Source organism: Centruroides sculpturatus, unplaced genomic scaffold (genome assembly GCF_000671375.1).
Source record: "Centruroides sculpturatus isolate CEXI.00-Female unplaced genomic scaffold, Cexi_2.0 scaffold220, whole genome shotgun sequence".
In the NCBI taxonomy this organism is placed as follows: Eukaryota; Metazoa; Arthropoda; class Arachnida; order Scorpiones; family Buthidae; genus Centruroides; species Centruroides sculpturatus.
The window spans coordinates 278,326-300,988 of NW_019384540.1; the positions used below are offsets into that span (position 1 = coordinate 278,326).

General features: G+C 36.8%; 2 protein-coding genes across 4 annotated transcripts in view; one reads left to right on the forward strand and one right to left on the reverse strand.

The window, feature by feature from the left end:
- Positions 1-12,396, forward strand: part of LOC111623353 (tyrosine-protein kinase RYK-like) — a 101,682-nt gene extending 89,286 nt beyond the window's left edge. Inside the window, exons 13-14 of the mRNA XM_023365900.1 lie at positions 4,276-4,412; positions 10,673-12,396. Of these exons, the coding sequence (XP_023221668.1) occupies positions 4,276-4,412; positions 10,673-10,784 (249 nt within the window). The 3' untranslated portion in view covers positions 10,785-12,396. The remainder of the gene's footprint in view (positions 1-4,275; positions 4,413-10,672) is intronic.
- A 43-nt stretch (positions 12,397-12,439) lies between these two features.
- Positions 12,440-21,532, reverse strand: LOC111623351 (maltase-glucoamylase, intestinal-like). Of its 3 annotated transcripts, none has more exons than XM_023365898.1 (21): positions 21,447-21,532; positions 19,944-20,456; positions 18,317-18,471; positions 18,093-18,249; positions 17,941-18,028; positions 17,761-17,873; positions 17,364-17,489; positions 16,891-17,127; positions 16,705-16,818; positions 16,534-16,618; positions 15,577-15,700; positions 15,337-15,505; positions 14,840-14,983; positions 14,619-14,767; positions 14,461-14,545; positions 14,333-14,389; positions 14,120-14,256; positions 13,971-14,050; positions 13,838-13,887; positions 13,077-13,250; positions 12,440-12,673 (listed from the first exon to the last, which is right to left on the reverse strand). In XM_023365898.1, the coding sequence occupies exons 2-21, from the start codon at positions 20,418-20,420 to the stop codon at positions 12,608-12,610; spliced, it is 2,787 nt and encodes a 928-aa protein (XP_023221666.1). In that variant the 5' UTR covers positions 20,421-20,456; positions 21,447-21,532; the 3' UTR covers positions 12,440-12,607. The 3 variants fall into 3 exon arrangements, with proteins under 3 accessions (XP_023221666.1, XP_023221667.1, XP_023221665.1); XM_023365899.1 differs by lacking the exon at positions 21,447-21,532 and adding an exon at positions 21,243-21,260; XM_023365897.1 differs by lacking the exon at positions 21,447-21,532 and adding an exon at positions 20,588-20,710.
- Positions 21,533-22,663: the final 1,131 nt, after the last annotated feature.

Sequence of the window (22,663 nt, forward strand, 5' to 3'; positions counted from 1 at the left end):
TCCATGGTATAAATAATAAATTCCTATTACAAATGAAAATAATAATATACTGAACTTCTCATGGCATATCCTACTAAAATGCAGCCAAAAATGCAAAAAACTGCATCAAGTAATAATATACTAAATTTATTGTTAATTTAAATAATAGCTAGGGGCGTTCCTAGTGGCTGTTTTTGGCATACCATGACAGAACCCAGTTTTTCAGCTTTATATAGTAGATATGTATGAACATAAGTTTGGAAAAATGTATGATCACAAATGGCACTAACAAGCCAGCAGAACAAGTGCTAAACACAGACTAATGGGGCATGCGCACAATCCAGGACTTCCCCTCTCCTCGTCACTTGTTATGCGAAATGGCACTCATTAAGTGAGTCATTTTTTTACAATTTGTTTTATTTGTTATGTGAGATGCTTATTAAGTGAGGTTCCACTGTACTTCCTTATTAGTGTTAACATTTTTTGAAATGCCTTATATAATAGTGTTCATAATATTAATATCCTTATTCTACAATTACAATAAACAAAATCCAGCAAAATAACTCACATAAATTCAGCAAATGTTTTCTTCTGTCTTAACTGGACATTACTGTGAGATATGATAGTATTTTAGTTAGCCACAAAGGCAAACACAACAAAAAACATGCAATAGTTAGGAAAAAGGAATTAATTTATTTACATATGATTTTCTTTAACAGGTATTTGTATGAATGCCAACTTTAGGCTAATTACAATTACACCAGCAGTCACCCAAACCCAATTGTCGGCAAAACAATTACAAAATTTATATACAATTATGACACTGAATTGCAACACAACTAACTATCAATAGTACAAAAAATTATTTGTTACAAATTTTATATCCTTACAACTAATCTTGAAAATGAAACTTACAACTAATGAGAAAATGGACAACAGAGACAAGAAGTAGAAAAATGGAGAATAGGTAAGAACAAACCTATTCTCCATTTTTATAAAGTGGGGCCCCTTTTGAAAGCTATTTGAAGTTGTAACCACTACAACTTCAAACTAGCTTCCAAAAGGAGCCCTACTTTATTCTCTCTTATTAGGAACACCAAGAACCACTCCCTGCCGAGAACCCTCCCAACTTATCGACAACACTTATCAAGGATGTATTCCATCCTGCTCAGGGACAATAGATGCAACAGAACACTGGAGTATGGGGCAACTAGCCAACATATCTCCATCTGTTCGAAATAACACTAGATGGATATAAACAAGGGCCACATCGCTACACCTTTGGTAGCATACACATGTGACCCTGATGTCTTGGTCCATTTTAACCAAATTTCTAATTTTCCATCATTCACAAAACTGGGCACATCTCCATTACCTGGAGCTAATGGAGATTGTGTCTCTTTATGAAGCACAGCCATTAACTTTAATGATGCCAACACTTTTCCAATGCTATGGAGAATATGCCTACAACACCAACACTCCACAACTTATCCTTGGAGATGTTTGTAGACTTACAACAACGCGTTAAGAAAATTAGTGAAATTAGTGCTGTCAAATGGTAAACTGTAGTTATTTGGCCATTTTGTTGTAAGAATACATTTAGAATATGAAATTTTGCATGTTTCCTAGTAGAAGAATTCTACGAAATGTGTCTAAAGGGTCAAAAGGGGCAATAAAATCACAAAAACTCCAAAATTGCAAAAAGTGGCATAATAGGATTAGGATTTATTTCTAGACTTGTTTGATAAAAATATGTTATCAGGAAAGTACTTATCTCTGAGCAGAAAAAAATAGTAATTGCTACCAAATCTGATCTTTAGTTATATATTTTATATACAGGGTGGTCTATTTATAATATTAATTATATTATTGTAAATTGGAGTAAAATATTATTATTTTTCAATAAAGAATCTAAACATTCAAAAAAGGGATCCCATTTGAAAATCTAAAGTTATTTTCATCCCACCCACAAGAGGAGGAGGTAGTTTACTTTCTAAGTGGATCATAAGACTCTTATAAAATAATGAACTTTCATACATTAAATTGAAAAATATGTTATATATTTCAAGAGATATTTGCAATTGACATTATAAATGGACCACCTGTATAATTATATATGAAGTAAAAATAAACAAAACAAAATTTGATTATATATCTTTTGTTAATACTTTAATTTTATTGCTAGCATTTTATATAAATTTACATTTAAATAAAATCAAACTAAAGCAAGCTAAAATATACAGTAGGCACTGCTTATTGTAATCACTTTACTTGCTTAAACTGACCAACTAATAACATTATGCAAATAAGTAAATAAGACTACAATTAGAAGAAATTTTGGTTTCTTTGACCCTAACATTAAAATGACATGTTAAAACAATAACAGTAAATTTTAAAATATATAACTTGAAGGACTTATCCATTATAATTATTATTATTAATGAGCAATTATTTATTTAATTTATTATTTATAGCAACTTAAAAAATTGCATCACGGCATCAAAATGCCGGGCTGCAATTTTTAATTATATTTTTAATTTATTTAATTTAAAACATATTCTCTCCACCTCAAATTTGTACTGTAATGTCTTGCCCCTGTACATCATACCTTTTCTTTAACTATAGAGTTGTGCTGGTCATCTATGAACTGCTTTCAGGGGGAAAGTTTGAATTGAAATGACGTGACTTCTGGTTTGCATTGGAAGTTTGTATACAGTTAATTGGGACCTCTTTTCCCTATGGTTTTCATATCTAGTCTCAGATTTCATCTAACTGTTCTCAAGATTAAGGAAAGACAGATGGATGGACGGTAGTGGGAATTTATAGGTTTACAATTTTTTCAAATTGCAGCTAAATTAAATAATTCATCCAGTATTGTTTGTCTTCTACCAACTTCAACAATAACTAGCATGATGCCAGCAATTTAAACTATCATACTTTAAGCAAATAATGTTAAAACAATTTAAGCACTGATAAGACTAATAACAATAACTTATAATCAACTACATGTTGAGACTGCTAGCATGAAAAGAAAGTGTAAAAAGGCCTATTTACTCAAAGTTTATGATAACACTAACCAGATTCTAATTACAATAAGCAAAGTTTTTATGATATATTATAAATTTTATATGGGACCTGTTATATATTCTGGGACTTGCTAATTTTGATAACATTTTATAATTTTGATTACAGTAAATGGAGTTTACTTTATTAACTTTAATTTTTAATTAATGCTGGTTAATGATCAACAGTATCATTAACTTATGAACATAATAAACTCAACAGCATGATAGTATAGCATTATAGGATTTATTATATAGTAAAGGATATAGCAGTGTAGTATAACAGTATAAATTAATGAATTAATTCTTGATAGTCTATTTCCTTATTAAATGTTTATATATAAAAATAATAAAATATTTTTATATATAAACATTTCTTCAATAATTTCAGAAATCGTGCTTCTCCATGTTATATAGTATTTTCACAATTTCTTATTTTTGTTTTTATCTAGTACTTCTTTTATTAATGATAAACCAAACTAAGTAAGTTCAAAGTACACTTCTGAAAAATTGTAAATTTATAATGTTTGGTTTTATATATTTTGGTGATGTTTAATAATAATACAGTTTGTATGCTTGAGGAATTTATGTAATGTCATATGTCTTACATGGTAACCAGATACTTATATTATTATTATTTTACAGAATAAAGTTTGATTCAAATTTCTGAAATCTAACTCTATAGGAGTTTAATTATTTTTGGAACTTTAACCTTTCATTTTCAGATCTAAATCAAACATATCATAAATAAAATACAACATTTGAATGAATAACAAAAACAAATATCTTTGTGTTTGTTCTTCAATCAAACATGAAAGTTTTTTTTTTTAATTATTACTGTCATTAAGTCAAATTCGGAATGGATAAATAAAAAGATATTGAAAATGTGACATCATCTGTTTTGAGTTTCAAACATCCTTATATTTTAAGAATATAAACATCCTTGATGATGTCACACTTCTTTCTAGTGCCTCCTTTAGCAAATAAACAGTACGGTTATTATTTTCAGACAGAACTGCTTTATTATAACTGTAAAATTTAGAATATGTTAATTTATGTTAAAGATATAATTATACTTTGAAAAATGTAAAGCGATTTGATAGTTTTTGATGAGCTAAAGTGAAATTATTCGTTATTTGAATGCATACAAAGGAAGTGAAATATATTATAGATTTCAAAATTATATATTTCTTGGCAGAATTTTATAACTAATTCTATTTAAAAATGTTTTTAGTGGTCATTTGGAGTTGCAGTCTGGGAATTAATGACTTTAGGCCAACAGCCCTATGTAGAAATTGATCCATTTGAAATGGATGCCTATTTGCGTGATGGATACCGTCTTTCACAACCAATTAATTGTCCAGATGAACTGTAAGTATGATCTCATATAGATTTTTGAAGTATTCAAATTTAATAATTGTGTCTTAAAATCATTAACATTTGAGAATAATAGTTTTAAAAGTATATATCAGAATGAATTTTATTAAAATGTTTATGTTTATAAATTAAACTGTATTTTAATTTTTAAGTACTCTTCATTAGTGATAGTAAATTGATACCTTTGTTGATATACATTATGTTAATGATGATAACAAATCTTGTTATTTGGCAAACGACAAAACTTTTTTGAATGTCAGAATTACCAAATTATATATATATAAACTTACAGATATATTCATACCTTATGTTATTAACAACTTATATCAAAGCTATTAAGCAATACAATCAGTTAATTTTCACTAATTTTAACAGCCACGTTTATTTCTATATAAGTCAAAAGAAGAGAAATCTTCAGCAGAAAATACTCTCTTCTACAACATTTTCCATGGATGGTCATTGATCTATAAAGAACAGAGGACCATATCTCCCCCTAAATATTTTTGTACTAAAACTGTCTCCCTCAATGTATTTTTATTTTACATCATTCTATAAAAATTAAAATTAGAAATGGTATCATACGCAACAGATACATCTTATTTTATACATTCACTCAAAACCCAATAATGAGAGATTTTTCTTACTTGTTGTCTACTCATTCCTCCAATATTTTTAGAGATTGACCCCAATGTAGAAACAAAAATATTACAAAAACAATGTTTCAAAAATAATAATCTTTATATAATCTTTATGGAGAACAAGAATTTATTGTTGGTAAAAATATTTAGCAAATTTATTGTTGGAAGATTCTTCCTTTTTACCAACAATAAATTTGCTAAATATTTGCTGAGATTTAACCTGTATTTTTTTAGTCCTTTTAGTAAAGCTATATATATATACAAATATATAAACAATTACTTGATAAATATATAAAGAGAGGGGAGAAAGATTCATTGATTGAGATTTTCTGGTCTATCTATTAATTATATGTACAGTACACTATGGGCAAAAGAGGTCAAAGCATTTTCTATGTGAACTTTTTCAATGATATTAGTATCATACAAACTTGTTCTTATAAGTTTAATTATTAGTTGTGTGAATAAACTATCAGTAGAAAGTATTTGCAGAATTTTTTTGTCATTTCTTTAATCTCAGGAGGTTCATGAACTATTGTTCATATTGTGAGGGACTAGCCAGGGATACAGAGTTTGTAAAACTCATTTACCGCTTAATCGGCTATTAGTCTGTGAGACTTACCCACAGAGTCAAAAGATGGCTTCCGTAGACTTACAAAATAAAAACAGAGGTTCATATAAAACCCCTGGAAGTTGATTTTTCCTGACACCAGCCTAGATATAGCGTTAGGTGCGCTAGTAACCCTTTTTATAGGAATATCGAGTGGAAAGGTCAGTAAGTGGAGTGGACGTAGGCTTGGAATTTAGCATTAAGGAGAGTCCATGTTAAAATATAACAAAACATTTAATGAAACCAAAATAATAACAAAGATTACAAATTAAAGCTCTTAACTCAAGAGAGAGAGAGAGTTTACATATACACCAAATTATACTACCTCAAACTGAAGTAATGTTCATAGCCGTGTCTTCTATAATGTGGATCAGATAATTAATCTTCTATACGATGAGTATACATCATGTTCCAATGTCTTCTATATGGGATCTTCAATATCATGGGAGGATTCTATATGGAGATCAACGCTTCTGTGGCCAGTTCTTATCTTCAGGGAACTCCGCAAATATTATGTGGCACGTCCTACATCAGGAACCGTGCATAGTTTGTATGGCAATCTTCTTTTTCATAGTCTACCTTGATTGGTGGGAAAATGCTCCTATTTATAGGTGCCTCTCCAGGTGGCCTGCACCGTGTGCAAAACTGATTCATCATGCAAGTCAACTGTCTAAAGGAAGTTCAACTTCCCTTCTTTCCTCGGAAACGAAAAATGTACATCCTTTCTTTGTTTAAAATGTTCTTTTTAAAGGTAATTTTCTTTAAAAATTAACCCCTTAATCTCGATTTTCACAATATAATTAAAGAAGAGATTTGCCAAAAGATTTGATTTGGTTGTCCCATTGTATACAACGGGACAACCAAATCGAAAGTTGCTCAAAAACTGTACACATAATTAATGGTAAGTCTCTCTGTTATGAGAAAAGCACATTCAAAATTATGTGACATCTGTAATAAAAGAACAATTGATTCTGTGTAATAAAGTTGTCAAAATGATAAATAAAAACTGGGTATAAGAAATGTATCCATTTATTACAGCACAGTGTCTTTTTGACATATAAAATTTATTATTCTATTTAAAAATGTCATTCATTTCAGTTGCAATATTTCTATAATAAAAGAATAATTTTAGTTTTTATTATCTGTACGAAAAGTATCTATTTCTCATGGAAATATTTCTTTTTAGGAAAATTCTCTGAATAATGAAAATTTTATTCAACAAATGAAAATACTTTTATGAAATTTTTTATTAAAGACAAAATATTTCTCTTTACAGGTTTTATTTCATTTTTTATTAAGAATATGACAATTTTTTATTTGCAATATTCATACATTTCGCAAAGAATGATAACCCAATAACAATGTATATATAAATTTACCCATTACTACCAAGATATTATCATTATCAAATATTCTCTTTTATGTAAAGATTCCTTATATAATCTTAAATATTTTTCAAATAATTAATACAATTTCTATCTAATAATTTCTATCTAAAAATTCTTTTAATGTAAGAATTTAAAGAAATTTGTATCTGGACACAGATGTATTAGCAAAAATTAATTATTATATTATGATTTCAATTAAAAATAATTATAGTTATTTAAGGGATATAACAAAAGTGAAAAATCACAATATAATACAGCGGCACATTTAGAAATATGGCATCGCTAGGCTTACAATATACAGGCACTTCCAAACTAATAATAATAATAATTGAATTATTCTATTTTATAATTTTAATTCTTCAATAATTGCGTGTTTACAGATTTTTTAAATATCAAAATGACAATAGTCAATAGTGATACCCTCTGTTTTTTAAGGAACAGCTCTGCTTTTCCTAAAAGAACTCCTACCTTTTGGGAAGCAGGGTCTTGTTTAGGAACATTATAAAAAATATTTCGCACTCTTCATGCAAAATATATTCATGTATTAATACTACTATAGCTATATCGTGTGATGTAAATACGGAGGATTCGGATTATCCGAGCCCCGATTAATAGAGGGTCCGCATTATCCGAGACAAACCCATAAGCGAATACACTACATTTCTTATAACTCGTAAAAGCTTTGCTGTGAATCGTGTGTGATATATTCATGCATTTTCATAAAAATTGTAGTGCTGTACTTTTAGTACTTTTAACCTTGACTGTATTGAGAAGTAGCTGATGCTGAGGCAACATTCTTTTTAACTATTTCTAGTCTCACAGATCATAAATCATCGTAAAGACTAAAGATGGTTTATGATTTGTGTTGTGTGTGTCAGGCGAATACCCTGCTCTATGCCTTGCTCTTAAGTACACACTAAAATTTTGACACAGTAATTTTAGAAACATGGGTTTAATATGTTACTCGTTACAGTAAAACACACTTAAAACCTTTTAAACATATTTAAACACTTATACTATTTGTAAATGGCTGTTTAAGTGTTTTGGCTTATGTAAAAAAACATCTGTAACTACTTGGACAAAAGTATAGATGTTTGCATAATTTTATATTTTCAAAAGAAATTAAAATACTGCAACACTACTGAATTTATAAAAACCAATTGTAAATTCAAATTCTCTGAAATTCCAACAAACACACTACTATAAATAATTTTAAAATTATTTTTATTGGTAAAACTTTCTTAGTGTTTTCAAGTATTCTTGCTCATCTTCAAGGGATAAAATTATAAAGTCAAAAAAATGATCAAAAAATACTATCTTTAATCATATTTTATGGTGAAACTTAAGGAAGTTTTTAAAACAAGAAATCACTTTAGTTATTTATATTATTAAATTGCATTTTTTTCAAATAGTCTAACCTAGATTTGTTGAATGAGTGTTTATTAATATACAGTGAATTTTCATTAGTTCGAAGTCTTTTGGCCAATTTGGATTTATTGGATTTTATTGCCATTCCTTAAATGTTAAAATTATGTTAGTTACATTAACTTAAAATTTTAAAACACTTTTGAATAATTTGAGCAAAAATAAATTGTATTATTCATTATAAATGATGATTATGTGAACACCAGAAAGATGATTTGAGCAGCCACCTAATCCATTTTGCTAGCCATATTTTATTATTTACCGTCAACCTTTAACAGAACATTTAGGTAATTTCAACCATTGTCCCAGTATACTATAATATTTTAATAATCTAAAATATATGCAATTTATTCAATAAGTAATCTATCTTATTGCAAGGAACATCTATTAAATTTTGTTTATTCTTTGGCTTGTTTTCCATTATTAGCTATACATTGATTGTCACCACCTATTGAATAGATACCATAATATGTGCCCTTACCGCTGTCACATTCTTTGCTTGCTTTCTTCAGCAAGAAAATCATCTTGTCACTAAGATTTGATATCATGTTCTTACACAGTTATTGTCTTCACGAGAAATTTACATTTGTTAATAAACATCTATTTACTTTTATATATTTAATGAACAGTGAATATAATAAAAAGACTTAAAATGTCATCAAAGTGCTTTGATTTTACACACAAAGTTTACAATAAAAAAATTCATTAAAGTATCAATGTAAGTGACATTTTAATAAACAGACTAGAATAATTTCTAATTAATTTTTGCTGTTACCCCTGTTATGTTCAATATTTATTGATATATAAACATTTATACATATATGAATAGCAAAGGGTAATAACATATTTTATATTTTAAATAAGAAGCATAATTTAAATGTTTGTATAAACAAGTATTTGGTAGCTTCAATAACAAGGAGTAAAAACTGTAGGGATAAACAGTTTTATTTTTCCAAAAATTGTTTAGTTTCTCATTGTCTAGTTAACTCATTTAATAAGGTAATCAATAAATAAAGTAGAATATTTATTCGACAGAATGGTTACGGATGTCACCTAATAGAGACTAATAGTTGCACCTGTTGTGGGAAAGTCGAATTTTTATTGTAGGGGAGGAGAATTCTGTAGATGATAATTTAACGTGTATATGGTATTTGAATTTAATGATAATTCTTCTCTGTAAATTAATATACGTGGAATATTAACATCTTAAATCATATTACTAATTTTGACTGTAAACTGTAGAAAAAAAATCAAAGTAGCTAAGGAGTTATTAACAGACAGGAAAACGTTACACCACTACTAACGTGGATGAAAATTCGGTTGACCTCGATTGAGAACACCAGAAGTTAAGTGCATCCCGTCACTCGCATTACAAAGTGTAATGCGGGTGGAGGGCGTATCTGTAGGTCGTTGCCGTATAGTAGCAAACATCTGAATTTTCGCTACATCTTACGTAGTTGTTTGCAGAAAATAATATTTTTAAGGCTTCCTCGAAAGTATTAGTCATTAAACAGAACACCGTATTTAATTTTATTATTGTTTTCTTCCTTCTGATTTTGACACACAAGTCATTTCGATGCATTTCCAAGAATATCAACATTTTAATTAACAATTAAGTAGTAATAGTTAACTTGGACGTTATATTATTATTCTTAAAAGTGGATTATACCGGATTAAAAATTTATATGGAAAGTTTTCCTAACGTTCACGTAATGATGACAATGGGAATAACATTGAAGCGTAAACAGAATTTTTAAAAAAGAAATGTTTCTCTTCAATACATATTTCATAAGTCACGTCTTATCGATTTATTAGTCTTCTTTGACTGTCGTTTCTCGGAATTCTCTCCTTTGGTGTTTCGATTAACAAGAGCTATTGACAATGACATCTGTCTCCGTCGTTCGATGAATTTAGGATAAAAGAACAGCTTCTGTTACCAACCGCCGTAACAGAGACCTGTCTCCGAGTTTCTTGTCTTCCATTGGCTTTTTTTTTTAGTATCGGTCTGACATTTTTTATGTTCTTTTTCCACTCGATATCCCGTTTTTAATAATTAATATCCCGTAATCGAGGTTGGTTGAATATTTTGGGTTTAACCCTTATAAATAACAACGATAATCGAGTTTATTTGTAGTGTTAAAGCGTTTGTTTTAAAGAATATATATGCAAATGTATAAAGACTTTGAATATTTTCAGATTTGCTGTTATGGCTTGTTGTTGGGCTTCGATTCCCGAGGAGCGACCCACTTTTACGCAACTGCTGGCCTGTCTACAGGACTTTTACGCAGCCTTGGGTCGATACATATGACGACGTCTGTCCCGTGCCATGGTTTCAAAGCATTTTTTTACCGGAACGATTCCCTCGATCGTAGTGTGCGGTGCCGAAATTCGCCATTTGCTCCGGCAATCGAATAAGATCGAACGCTTCGAACTGCCATATTTTGGTTTCACAGTTCCTGTGGATTTTCTTACGATGCCGCCGCGTGGTCTCGGGAAAGAACTGCCGCGTGTATATGTGTACATAAATATTGAATTGGAATATCTTTGTCATCGTAAATGTTTTATTTGTTCCGATAATTCGCCGTCGAGTATATTTAATGAAGAGAATTCGCGATTCTTCTCTATCCGCTCAAAACCAAGAGCTTGGTCCAATTTGCTCAAGGCCCATTTTTTTTAACTATTTATTTCTTCATTTTGTATTATTTTATTACTTTCATTTTAAAATATTACGTCGAATCCACTATAAAAATTCATTTCTTCGGTATCAAACATATATATATATATATATATATATACAATACTTCATTTTTTAAAATGTAGTTTTGTAAGTTTTAATTTTATTAGGCTATATTTTAAGATCCCTCGAATAATTGATAATTTTTTAAATTTCTAATACTAATCAACGGTAAGAAACTTATCGATTCGACTGGCAATCATACTAGAAACTATATTAGTATCATTGTAAATCGAAGTAATGTACGTAAGTTGCCGAATTTCATTGGGTCGTGTGCCATTCTCTAACAACGAACGTGTGAAAACTCCGAGAACGAACGACGAAAATAATCGGATTAACGAAATTCTATATTTTTATTCGATTGGTTACGTTGTTTCCACGGTATTTCGGAAAATGCGTGGCACCCGTCGGATTGGCGAGAGCATTGTATAGAAATCTAAAAAGTTATATTATTCGAGGATCCTATTGAATTTCCGCGTAAAAATTATTTCAATACGTTGGTCGATTTTTATTTTTAGTATATTTAAAGTGTAGGGTGGACCGTTTACGAATGCCAGTCGAATATATAATAAACCACGATACGAGGTATAGGAATCTCGGTATTCCGAACGTTAACAAGTTACGAAGACCGAAAGTTTTCGAAAATAAATAATTTTAATAATATATATATATGAATTTTTGTAAAATTTTAAGATATCTTCACAGTCTTTGCTTCACTCGTCACGTTTAATGAACGATTAATCCACCCGTTTGTTTTTAAAACTCGGCTTTACGTATTTCAAACTCGCGCATCTTGGCATTGTATAGTATAATATTAGGATTTATATTTATATAATATTCATTAATCGTTATTTGTTGTGGCGGATTAATTCATTCTCTAAACAATTTACTTCTTTCACACGTTCGTACCATGTGCTACGCCGATGGTACTTTACGTACGGAGATTAGTTATATTCGAGCGCAGTTCTTTACCCGAGAGTCGTACGGTAAATCGAAGTAAAAAGCACGGGAATAACGTTTGCTAGTCATCGATACCCGAGGGAGATTCTTCCGCGTTAAAATATTTATCGAAGAAATTGTATAGAAACGGTCGTCGGATCGTTGCTGCCGAAGACTCGACTCGTCCACGACGTATGTACACGAGAACAATCAATAAAGTTGTTCGATTTTAAAAAAAGAAAGAAAAGCCACGTCTTCATTGGTCCATAAAAGAATCGGGCACGTTTACATTCATTTAAAAACCATTTTTTAATATTCGTAAAAAAGAAAGTTAGGTAGAAAATATGTACATACATCCAGTAAATCTGTATAAAATAACTTCCATCCGTTAAAAAATATATATACGTCGGATTTATAAAAAATCGTATAAAAGAACCTTTAAAAAAACCTGTTTCGGATTAATCGAACCAGTGAATAACTGTCCTTTGCGTGAGGGAGATTAAAATATTTTGAAGATCCAACGTCTGAAAAAATGAAGTTTAAAAATTAAAAAAAAACAATGAATATCGACTGTGTAATTTATTATTAGCCAGGTTGCGCCCGACGTTTTCATCCGTCAAACGTGAACGTCGAACGTCGAGCGCCGCTTAAGATAGCGGCGTTCGACGTTCGACGTTCACGTTTGAGAGATGAAAAGAGAGGTTGCGGCCGACGTTTTCATCGCGAAAACGTCGGGGGTTCAGCGCCGTCTTCCTGTAATCCTAGAAGTTTGACAATGGCGTTTGGAACGTCAGTGGAATCATGCTCGACGTTCCAAACGCCATTTTCAAACTTCTAGGCTTATAGGAAGACGATGTCGAACGTGCGACGTTTTCGCGATAAAAACTTCAGCCGCAACCTGGCTATTATTATTATTATTATTATTACCTTGGAGTAATCAGTCCATCGATACTGTTTCTTCTTTAACAAATAATTATTATTAATTTTAACGTAGTCGGGTGGCCACGATAAACCCATAATGCGTATTTGTTCGATGTAAACGCGATGGAAATTCGTCTCGAAAGTTTTACTTCCCGAATTTCCTTCCACCGTTAATTTGTCCTGCAAAAAAAAAAAAAAAGGAAAATGTAAAAGAACGAACCAGTCGAAATATTTTACATATTAAACGTTGTAATTATACTTACTTTTAAGTCTGGCTTTTAAAGAGAAATTTATAAACGTAATCGATATTAAAACTTTAATTAAATATTGTGGTAGTCGGCTATCGATTAAAACGGTCCGAATGTAATAAGAGTAATTATAGGAGATCAAATTGACGGAAATTTGAGCCCCTATAATTCGATAAATCCAATCGTTATACGGCCGAATGTAAAGTTTAGAAAATCGTTAATTACGGAGGAAACGAATGCCCATTTCTAGTGTAAAATCCAATTAATGTAGGCCGTAAATCCCGACGTTGTTTATAAAATTTCGCTCTATTATACGCGATATTTCCCAAATTGCATCCGTAGAAATTAGACTTATACAAATGTACAGTAGACCCTCCTATAACGCGTAGATACGTTCCTCGTTATACGAACTTCGCGTTATAGGAACCCGCGTTATAGGGGGTCTACTGTATTTTTTAATTTTCGAATTTTATAGAAGTTACACTACGATTTTAATTGAATAACGTTGATAATACTTACGTCGAAAGCCGCGTATTTTACCAGGATGTATTCGTTTCCTAGATTCGAAACTGACGGAAGAATGTTAAATTTATATGGCGGAATTTAAATAACATAATTTTAATTGCGGAATAAGAAAGACTATTAATTTTACTTCCGTCGTCCCAAAACAGCCATCCTTCCGCTCGTCGGCTTTCGTTCAGGGCCACCAACAATCTCAGAGGATTTCTTCGGCTGAAAGGAAGGAGGAAGAAGTTATATGAAATTACCTTTAAAAACTTCATAATTCTAACAAATTCTCACCCGAGTTCCGTATTTAAGGCGCTCTTCTGAGTGGTGACCACGTGCCCGCCGAACAGGTGAAGATTAATGGGTTTGGCCGAACCGTATAGAGGTGCCGACAAGGTTTCCCATTCACCGTCGCTACTGAATTTTTCTCCCTAAAAGTTTGTGTTTGGAAATCGATACCGTCAAGGCCCAATAGCGCAAAGTGCCAATGGGTTATAGGAAACTTACCGTGTAGTAGTCGTACCAGAAACCCCTGGGGAAGTACGCTTTGACGGAAGTTACGTTCTGTCGAAACAAAACAAAGTAATTAATTTTTAAAGGTAATTGTAATTCGTATTATCGACGAGAAGAAATACTTTTTGTAAGGCCGGCGAAATGAGAAGAGCGGGACCCCACAGGAATTGTTCTTCGATGTTAAAAGTGGTGTTATCTTTAGTAAATCTGTAAAAGAAGGTTTGGAACTTAGAAAGTTTCTTTAAATTTCGGCCCATAAAAAGAAGAAACGATTGTTTACTGATGCCACAGAGGTCGGGCCACCGTCGAACCTCGAACGTGAGCGAAATAAAACAACGTGTATAGATAAGGAAGGAGTTCGTATCTTTTCTCCATCACCCTCCGCACCACTTTGACGAATTCTTTCTTGAAATTTCCCGGACCATCCTCCTAAATCGAAACGTATTTTAGATCCTTCGACATTTTAACGTCGAGCAATTTCGAAAGAAAAGAATCTCGTACGTTAGAATTACAATTGTTGATCCACATTCTGTATCCGGCGGCTTTGTGATGGCGAGACAGGGGATAGAAGGCTCCCAGCTGTAGCCATCTCAGACACAATTCCTCTTCCGGTTCTCCCCGATACCCGCAGATGGCACTTCCCGTCTGTCGGAAGTAGGCATTCTCTTAGGAGCTTCCTCCGTGCCGGGCTTTTATAAAAGGTAAATCCGGCCAGGGATGCACCAATGGCTAATTAGCGTATTGTCGACTTCCTCGCCTCTCGTTAATTATAATTTACGTTTTATTTTCATCGCCCGACTTATCGATTGAAAGGTTTAAAGCGGTGTGTCCCGGCGCGGCGAGTAAACTTAGGAGGAACCGGAACCCGGGTTCCTCTCATCCATTAAAACAGGTAAGAAGAAACACGGCGTTTAATGGTTTCTAAGTTCGGTCTAAACTTTGGGGGAGGGGAAGTCGACGATACTCTTTTAACCACTTTATTTCGGAAAGAGACTTACGAAAGGGATGCCGAAAATGCTGTAATGGAGCAAAGAGGGAATGGACGAGACCATGTCGGACCACGTGCCTTTGTCTTCCCTAATCCAACGTCCCGCGAACCCGCCGCTTCCCGCGAAGGTAGAAGGCGACAGAACCGAAGGACGCGCTCCTTTTAAACTTTTTAAAACTCTGTCGAATACAAAAGCTACCTTTTATTATTTAATTCGGTGGGAAAGTCTGATAAGAAAAGACCGACTTACTTGTACGACACCAGGGCACTCTTGTGTCCGTAAGTGTTGTGCACGTGATAATGACGCTTCCCCCATCCCCAGTGCACCGAATCCATACACAGAGTCTCGTCGTACAAATTTCTTTTCCCCGTTCCTGTAAGAAAAACCCATTAATCCGTTAAATCCTCATTCCTCAAGAAAAACTTAATTAACCGCGGCCGAAATTTCAAAAAATATTTCGCCTATCCACGTCTTTTTCATCAAATAAACCGAAGAAAAATATTTATTCGGCTATTTTTACGGAATACAAAGTATCAAAACGAGGGGGGAGGAATTGTTTTATAATTGCGTACAAATTGCAATCGGTCTTTAAAGTAGAAATCCTTGGTAAGAAACAAAAAAAAACCATTTCTTTGTTTGGTCGACGAGCGGAATTCGGAGATAGAATCGAAACCTCGTTCTTAATTTCTAGTTTAACCTCGGTCGTCAAATTATTTCCTCGTTCGCCCTTTATAACTGCACGCGCTGTTTACCTGTCGTGCTGACGTTAGCGTGCGCTCGAGCCAAGTTTTCCCATCGACGTTTTCACAATCGATAATATCTTCCACCCCACGCGCAACGAATCAGAATGCGGGAAATTTTCATCGGTTGGCCGCGCGTAACGGACGGAACGGCGAAGTTACGTCGCGCCCAAAGAATACGTGCCACGCGACGTTTCGCCATGTTTTTTTTTTTTTTTTTTTTAATTTAAACCTTCGCGGTTTCCATTGTCGTCGGTGCTAACGACCGAACTTCCTAAAAATAGCGCCAGAAAACCTGCGGATGACCGCTAAAAGAACGGAGAAAGACTCTTTTTTTCCGTAATTTTATGATCCTGTTCGTCGCCTTCGGATTTTTGTCGTCTTTGTTAACGGTTACGCGTAGTTTGGCCGGTGTTAACGGCTTGTAAACGGAGACAAAACGAAGTAAAGAATTTGAAAAAGTTACTGGGCACGAAAGGGGGCCTGTTGAGAGTGTCGTCGAGGCATCCTTCCGTAGATCCGTTGGCCGAGTTGAAAGGTTCGTTCCCCTCCTGTAACGGACATTACAACGGACTTAGACTTTGTCTGGGATAAAAAAAAAAAGAACGGCGATCGAATTGTCACCCAACAAACTCACGATCCAGATTCCGTCGAAGTCGAAGGAAGAAGAAAGTCTTCTCAGATTCGTCTTCCACCAATCGGAGGTCAGAGGATTTTCGAAATCCGGATAAACCACTTCTTCTTTGTCCACCTGAAAATTATTATTTTATTTAGCGAAAGGAAAGAAATGATCGTTTACAGAGAAAATATAAAAACCGATAACCTTTCCGATCAGAGGTCTGTTGCTTCTCGTGTCGTTGACGAATACCTTGGCTTTCCTTCCGCTTTGATAAGCGTAATTAAAGTAATCTTGTTTAGTGCATATCGAAGGACGAATACTTATAACTAATTTAATACCGATTTCGTGTAATTCTGTCGACAGGGAAGACAAATTTCCGAACTCCTTGCGAATGGAAAAAGAACACCCCGTAGTGTACTCGGTGTGTACGGATTGGACGTCCTGAAAAATAAAAAATAAAAAAAAAAAAAACATTCGCCGGTTTTACGGGTAGGAAGTCGATGGTTATTAATAAAACACTCCGGTCGTAACACCCCTCCGAGTACCGTACTGTACAGTACATTCCACACACCACGCAACGGTCCGTAAAATAACCGGAAGATTTATTACGGTGTTTTATTTATTATTTACTTGAATAATAGAATTTTTTACTTTACGTAAGTTTGAAGGGAACTCACTCGAGGTATATTTTTCTCTTTTATTATCTCCCCCATCCACTTGACGTGATCGGTGGACAGGTATCCGTCTCTACCCATGTGAAATCCCAGGGACCAATAGGGAGGAAGAGCGGGTCGACCCACAACCTAGAAAAGAAGGGAAAAAAAGACACGGTTCGAACACTCCGTCGGAAACGTATACAAGTCGATCCCCTTATAACACTGTTGATTATTCCGTTTTATATGAATTCCGTGTTGTACGAGTCACTTAGATTTTACAAATACGTGTGCCGGGGTGTGAACGGCTCGCGTATTTGTAAAATCTAAGTGATTCGTACAACACGGAATCCATACAAAACGGAATAAACAAGTGTTATAGGGGGGGTCGACTGTAATCGCTCCAGTTCGGCGTGGTTACCTGGGTGTATTGAGCGACGACGTCCTCCGGAGTGGGACCTAAAAACAGATAAAAATCCAAAATGCCTCCTCCCAGGCGGAAAGTGACGGCCGGAAAAGGGTTCAACTCGATCTCTGAAAATAATTTTCTTTTTTTTACTTTATTTTGGAATTCCGGCGGAGTGGTCCCCCGGACACTTACCCATGGCGTGACCGTTGAGCAGAAGCACTCCGTGCGCATTTCCGTCGTCTTCCACGCACAGGTAGACGGGATGAGCGGACGGACGATCCTTGAAGAGGGGAAAATTATTAAGGAATTTCCACCCAATGAAAGGTAGAGGGAAAAAGACAAACCTTTGAGGCGTGAAGGGTTCGCAGGGTGCTTCGACCAGAAGTTCTGTAGGGACGAAGACTCTCTTCGCCCAAACCGTACAAACGACGGGAGGGAAGTCTTACGGTGATTTGCAGGAACTGGTGGGAGAAGGTGAATCCGGCGGGGGTGGTGTCGAATCTGCAAGGAACGAAGCGCGTCAATCCCCCAGCTGGCGCCGAAAGGAAGAGAAAGAAAAAGGACGTACAGGACGACGTCGGTGGACACTCTCCTGACTTTGACTCCGAAGGGAAGGGCGGCCGAGTGGTACGAGACGGAGTACAACCTGGGACGGTGGCTGGAACGCTCTTCCGGGACGGACGGCGGCTCCACTTCGTGTCTGGCGTTTTGCGGATCGTAAAACTGCGAAAAAGGCAACCACCGTGGATAAGTGACACGTAATGGGGGACAAAAAAGAATGGCGGCGATAAAATAAAACGTCGTACTGTACGATACTGTACGATAAAAGAAACGACAATGTACAGTACTGTACTATAAGTTCCGAGTTTGGGTTGGATAACATCGGCCGAGAAAAGTGGAGGGCGACGGAAGAATTAGCTAAAGTACCAGAAAGAAATATTTTACGAGCACCGGGGGAGAAAATCCCCCTTCCTCCTCCCGGATTAAATCGCGGATAAAGAGGGAAAGGCGCTTTATTTTGGCCAAACGACCGACGGTGGTTACGGGTTTAAAGGGGAAAGCGCCGAAAGATTTCCGCGCCCGTAAGTAAGCGCGGTGGGAAACGAAGACCGGTAGTCGCTGGAAAAAGTAAAAATTCGTAAATAAAATGACAAATAAATAGAATAAATATTTTCGTAGCCGCTAACGACCGGTTCGCTAGACACGAAACGAAAAGTCGTTTCGTTCCTAGACGATCGTGCGGCACGTCGGCGCCCGGTTAAAAAACACAAAAGTAGTATTCCTTCCCCCCCATATAACATTACCCATTCGGTAGCTGGCTGGGCTACGGCACTTAATCTAAAGGTACACTACGGAATCCAAATCCGAGTTTACGGAACCGGTCGAGTTTTCTACCTCTTCGGCCCGTCCACCCCTTTTAAGAAAGGTTTTTTTTTCTCCTCCGTGTTATAATTTGTTGGTTAATCGTCCGGTTAATCGCGCGGGAAGATTCGTCCCCGGAGAATTTTGGCAATAAAATGCCCACTCACGGGCCGGCGGGGGGGAGAGCGGTCACCCAAATATCTCGGTTCCCGGTCGATTTCCGTTTCTCCCCCCCCCGCCCGTCATTCGACAACGGTGGGCCGAGACCCTTTCGGAGTTAAAGGAGCGAAAGGAGAAAATTCTATCGAGAGGATCTCGGGGTGAAAGACGATCCCCGAATGGAAACGAGTGTCGAACTTCCGTTTATTTTTAACCGGGCGAATTTTTTATTCTCCCTCCCTAACTAAGGGTTAGGGAGACGCCGAAATAGGAAAGGTGAACGACCCCCGACCTCCCCTCTGCAACGTGGTTAAAATGCTCGGAAGTCCCGTCTTCGTCCGTGCGTTGGAAAAAGTAAATTTATCGCCCGACGACGCGCGCCGTCGTTAACCACCGCGAGTCCGACCCCCGATCGAACGAGTGGCACGCGGGGCGCGGCTCCGGACCGACGCTTTTTAATCGTTTGGGGATCGATGCGGGGGGAAGGGCGGTCGAAAGCCGCGGACAATAGAAGTCGTTGTGGGAGCCACTTTCGGACGAAAGGAGAACACTCGAAAGGCCAAAGTCGCGTCTAGACGCGCTCTCGACCGAGGACTGAGCGTCGTCCCCGAATCCCATTTACGTCATAAAAGTAAACGGGAGAAAACCAAGAATTAATAAAGGAGGTCACCAACCTTGATCCTGAGTCGATCCCGGGTCTGAAACTCGACTCTGAGGGCCACGTTCCTCAGGTCGTCGCCGTATCTGGAGGGCGACAGCGGACGAACCAGGTTGGTCTCGAATCCGTCGTAGAAGGGAATCCCCTTGTCGGAGGCCGCGTACCCGTAGTTGGAGGGGTAACGACACCGGGGCGTCTCTCCCTTTCGCCAACAGCATCCGCGGGACCCGCACCGATCCTCATCCGCCGTCGGATCCTCCGGGTAACAGTCCAGGGGTTCCCGGGGTTCCTCCGGGCACAGGGGTGTCCAGCGGGTGCGCGCGGGCGGCGGTGCCGACAGAGAAGCCCGTCCTCGGTTGCCGCCTTTGATCAGAGCGTAGTAGACGGGCAGAAACACCACCGACGACAGCAGCAACGCCGCCAACGCCGACAACACCAGCCACCATCTTCCCGGGATCTTGGTCTGGTCGTCGAAGTACCGATCGGTCGGCATGGTCCGGGCTACGTCATCTTCTCCGGGTTACGTCACCTGCAAATCGGAAACGTTCCGTTAACGCTATTACGGACCCGGGGTACAAAGCGGAGGGCCGGAAGGGAAGTCCCTCCGACCGTCTCTCCCTCTCCGGTAAGGCCACAATAGTCGCATCCGCCCCGGCTCACCTGTCGGTCGTCATGACGACGGTCGACGTCGTCTCTTCTCTCGTCCCGGTCTCGTTAAGAAGAAAACCGATCCTTCGCCTCGCGCCCTACCGAAGCCGGAAGTCGAGTCGACCGACGAAACGCCGGAAGGCCGGGGGCGGAGTCGGTGCCTTACCTGCCCCGCGCCGCGACGTCATCGATCGATGAAACGTCGGCGGGAATCGACGGACCGACGCGGCGCTTACTTTTTCCACGCACGACAAAGCGCGCGGCGCACCGCGCACGCGTCGGTCGCGTTCGACGCGTTCGAAGAAGTTTTCGACGAGATTCCCCGGGGAGGAAGAGCGACGTCCTCCACGCTCCGCCCCCGACCGAAGACTAACCAGAACGGGTTAGAAAGGAAGAAAAAGAAAAGGGGGAAACGGTCGACGCCGGAAGGGTCTCGGGTCAAAGACATTTCCAGAATCCAGAAAGCCAAATACCCGAATTGGTCGGTGGGAGCGACTCCCGACACCGAACGGATTTCGGCGCCCACACACTTCCGGTTTGGTCACGGATGGACGGACAAAAAGCTAAAATCCCCGTCCCGAAGGGCGTCGGTTTCGACCGCTTCGAAGCGGAAGCAAAGGGTAGTCGGTATTTAACGGTCGTCGTCCGTCCGAGTGTTAACCCCTACCGGATTCGGCTCCCGTTGGGTGAGGTCCGAGGACTCGGAATTCGAATCCCGATCCTCGGCAACGGAGAAGGACAGTTCGTCCTATGATCGGAGGGAGATCGAATTCAGCTTCGATTGTGACCTTTCTCGCCCTCAGGTAAGAGTCCCGTTACGCTTCGTAACGAGGGACCAACCACACGGAAAGCGTGATTGACGGATAATCACCCAATCAGAATGGCCTAAAGAAAGAACGAAGATTGACGTAATCCCCGACAATCGAGGACACCTGGCACTCGGTTATTTAACCAATGTTTCTCACTCTTTTCCGTTATAACGCCACGAGATCTGTCGGTTCCGAGTTTCGTAAGCCGAAATGTACTGTACAGCGCAGTACATTTGCAGTATACAGTTACAGTACAACACCTTGCCATTGATTATTAGACCCGTGCAAAAAATCTATAATTCCTTAGTTTTTGATGTAATAAATCAATAACAATGCAACTGTTGATAGAATTATTTAAAATATTCACGTTTATGACGTTTTTTGAAATAAAAAGTAATTTTTTTTGCATATAAAATATTTTAATATAATAAAACTTAAAAATTAAAATTAGTATAAAAAGTATGGTAGAAAATAGTACAAAAAGTATGATTTTTGTCGATAGGTTTAATTAAGGTTACCAAACGTCCTACTTTCGGAGGACGTGTCCTACAGTTTGATCTTCACTCCTCTGTCCTCACTCCTTTGAATAAAAACAGCAAATGTCCTACTTTTGGAGGGGATCCGTGCGTAAGGGGCGCATGGATCACCTCCAAAAGTAGGACATTTGAGGGTAGATGGATGAATATAGTCTCCCACATCCACCTATCCACATAGACATACTTCTGTTCGGACTTTCACCTCATCGCGCGCTCCGAACATTTTTCCACGGTTGGTGTAACTGTAACCCTTGTATATACATCATTAAAACGAACTCGTGACAATGACCGTTGGACTTCTTCGCAGTCCGGTATCATTCTTCCGGCACTACGACGACACTACTTTTGGATGTAATCGGTGACCGACTTAACCGAGACATTAGAAGAGTTAAATTATTGGACTGTTCAATTTTTGCCATTCAAAGTTTTTAATTGGATATCACTTACAAAAATCCCTGTCTGGAAGGATGTTATGGAAAGTATTAAATATCTAAATGAAAAGAATATTATAGTTGATAATTCAAAGTGCATAAATCAGTATAGTTCTTTGGATAATCATTTAAAAGAAAATTCTAATTTAAATGAAAAATCAGTAAGTGAAAAATGGCTTGGTTCTTTTTAGGCAACAGACAATCCAGAATTACATTCTGAATTGCTTAAAATTTGCCAATACATGTTTTTAATTCCAGCACACAATGCCACCACCGAAAGGGTATTCTTTTTCCTACAGGAATTGTCCTACT

Bases quoted from the DNA above. Each gene is read 5' to 3' on its own strand.
- LOC111623351 (XM_023365898.1), bottom strand. From the start codon at position 20,420: ATGCCGACCGATCGGTACTTCGACGACCAGACCAAGATCCCGGGAAGA. The intron at 16,619-16,704 runs GTGAGTTTGTTG...TGTCCGTTACAG, and splicing joins ACTTCGACGGAATCTGGATC to GAGGGGAACGAACCTTTCAA. The intron at 14,390-14,460 runs GTATTTCTTCTC...TTGTTTCGACAG, and splicing joins TTTCGCCGGCCTTACAAAAA to AACGTAACTTCCGTCAAAGC.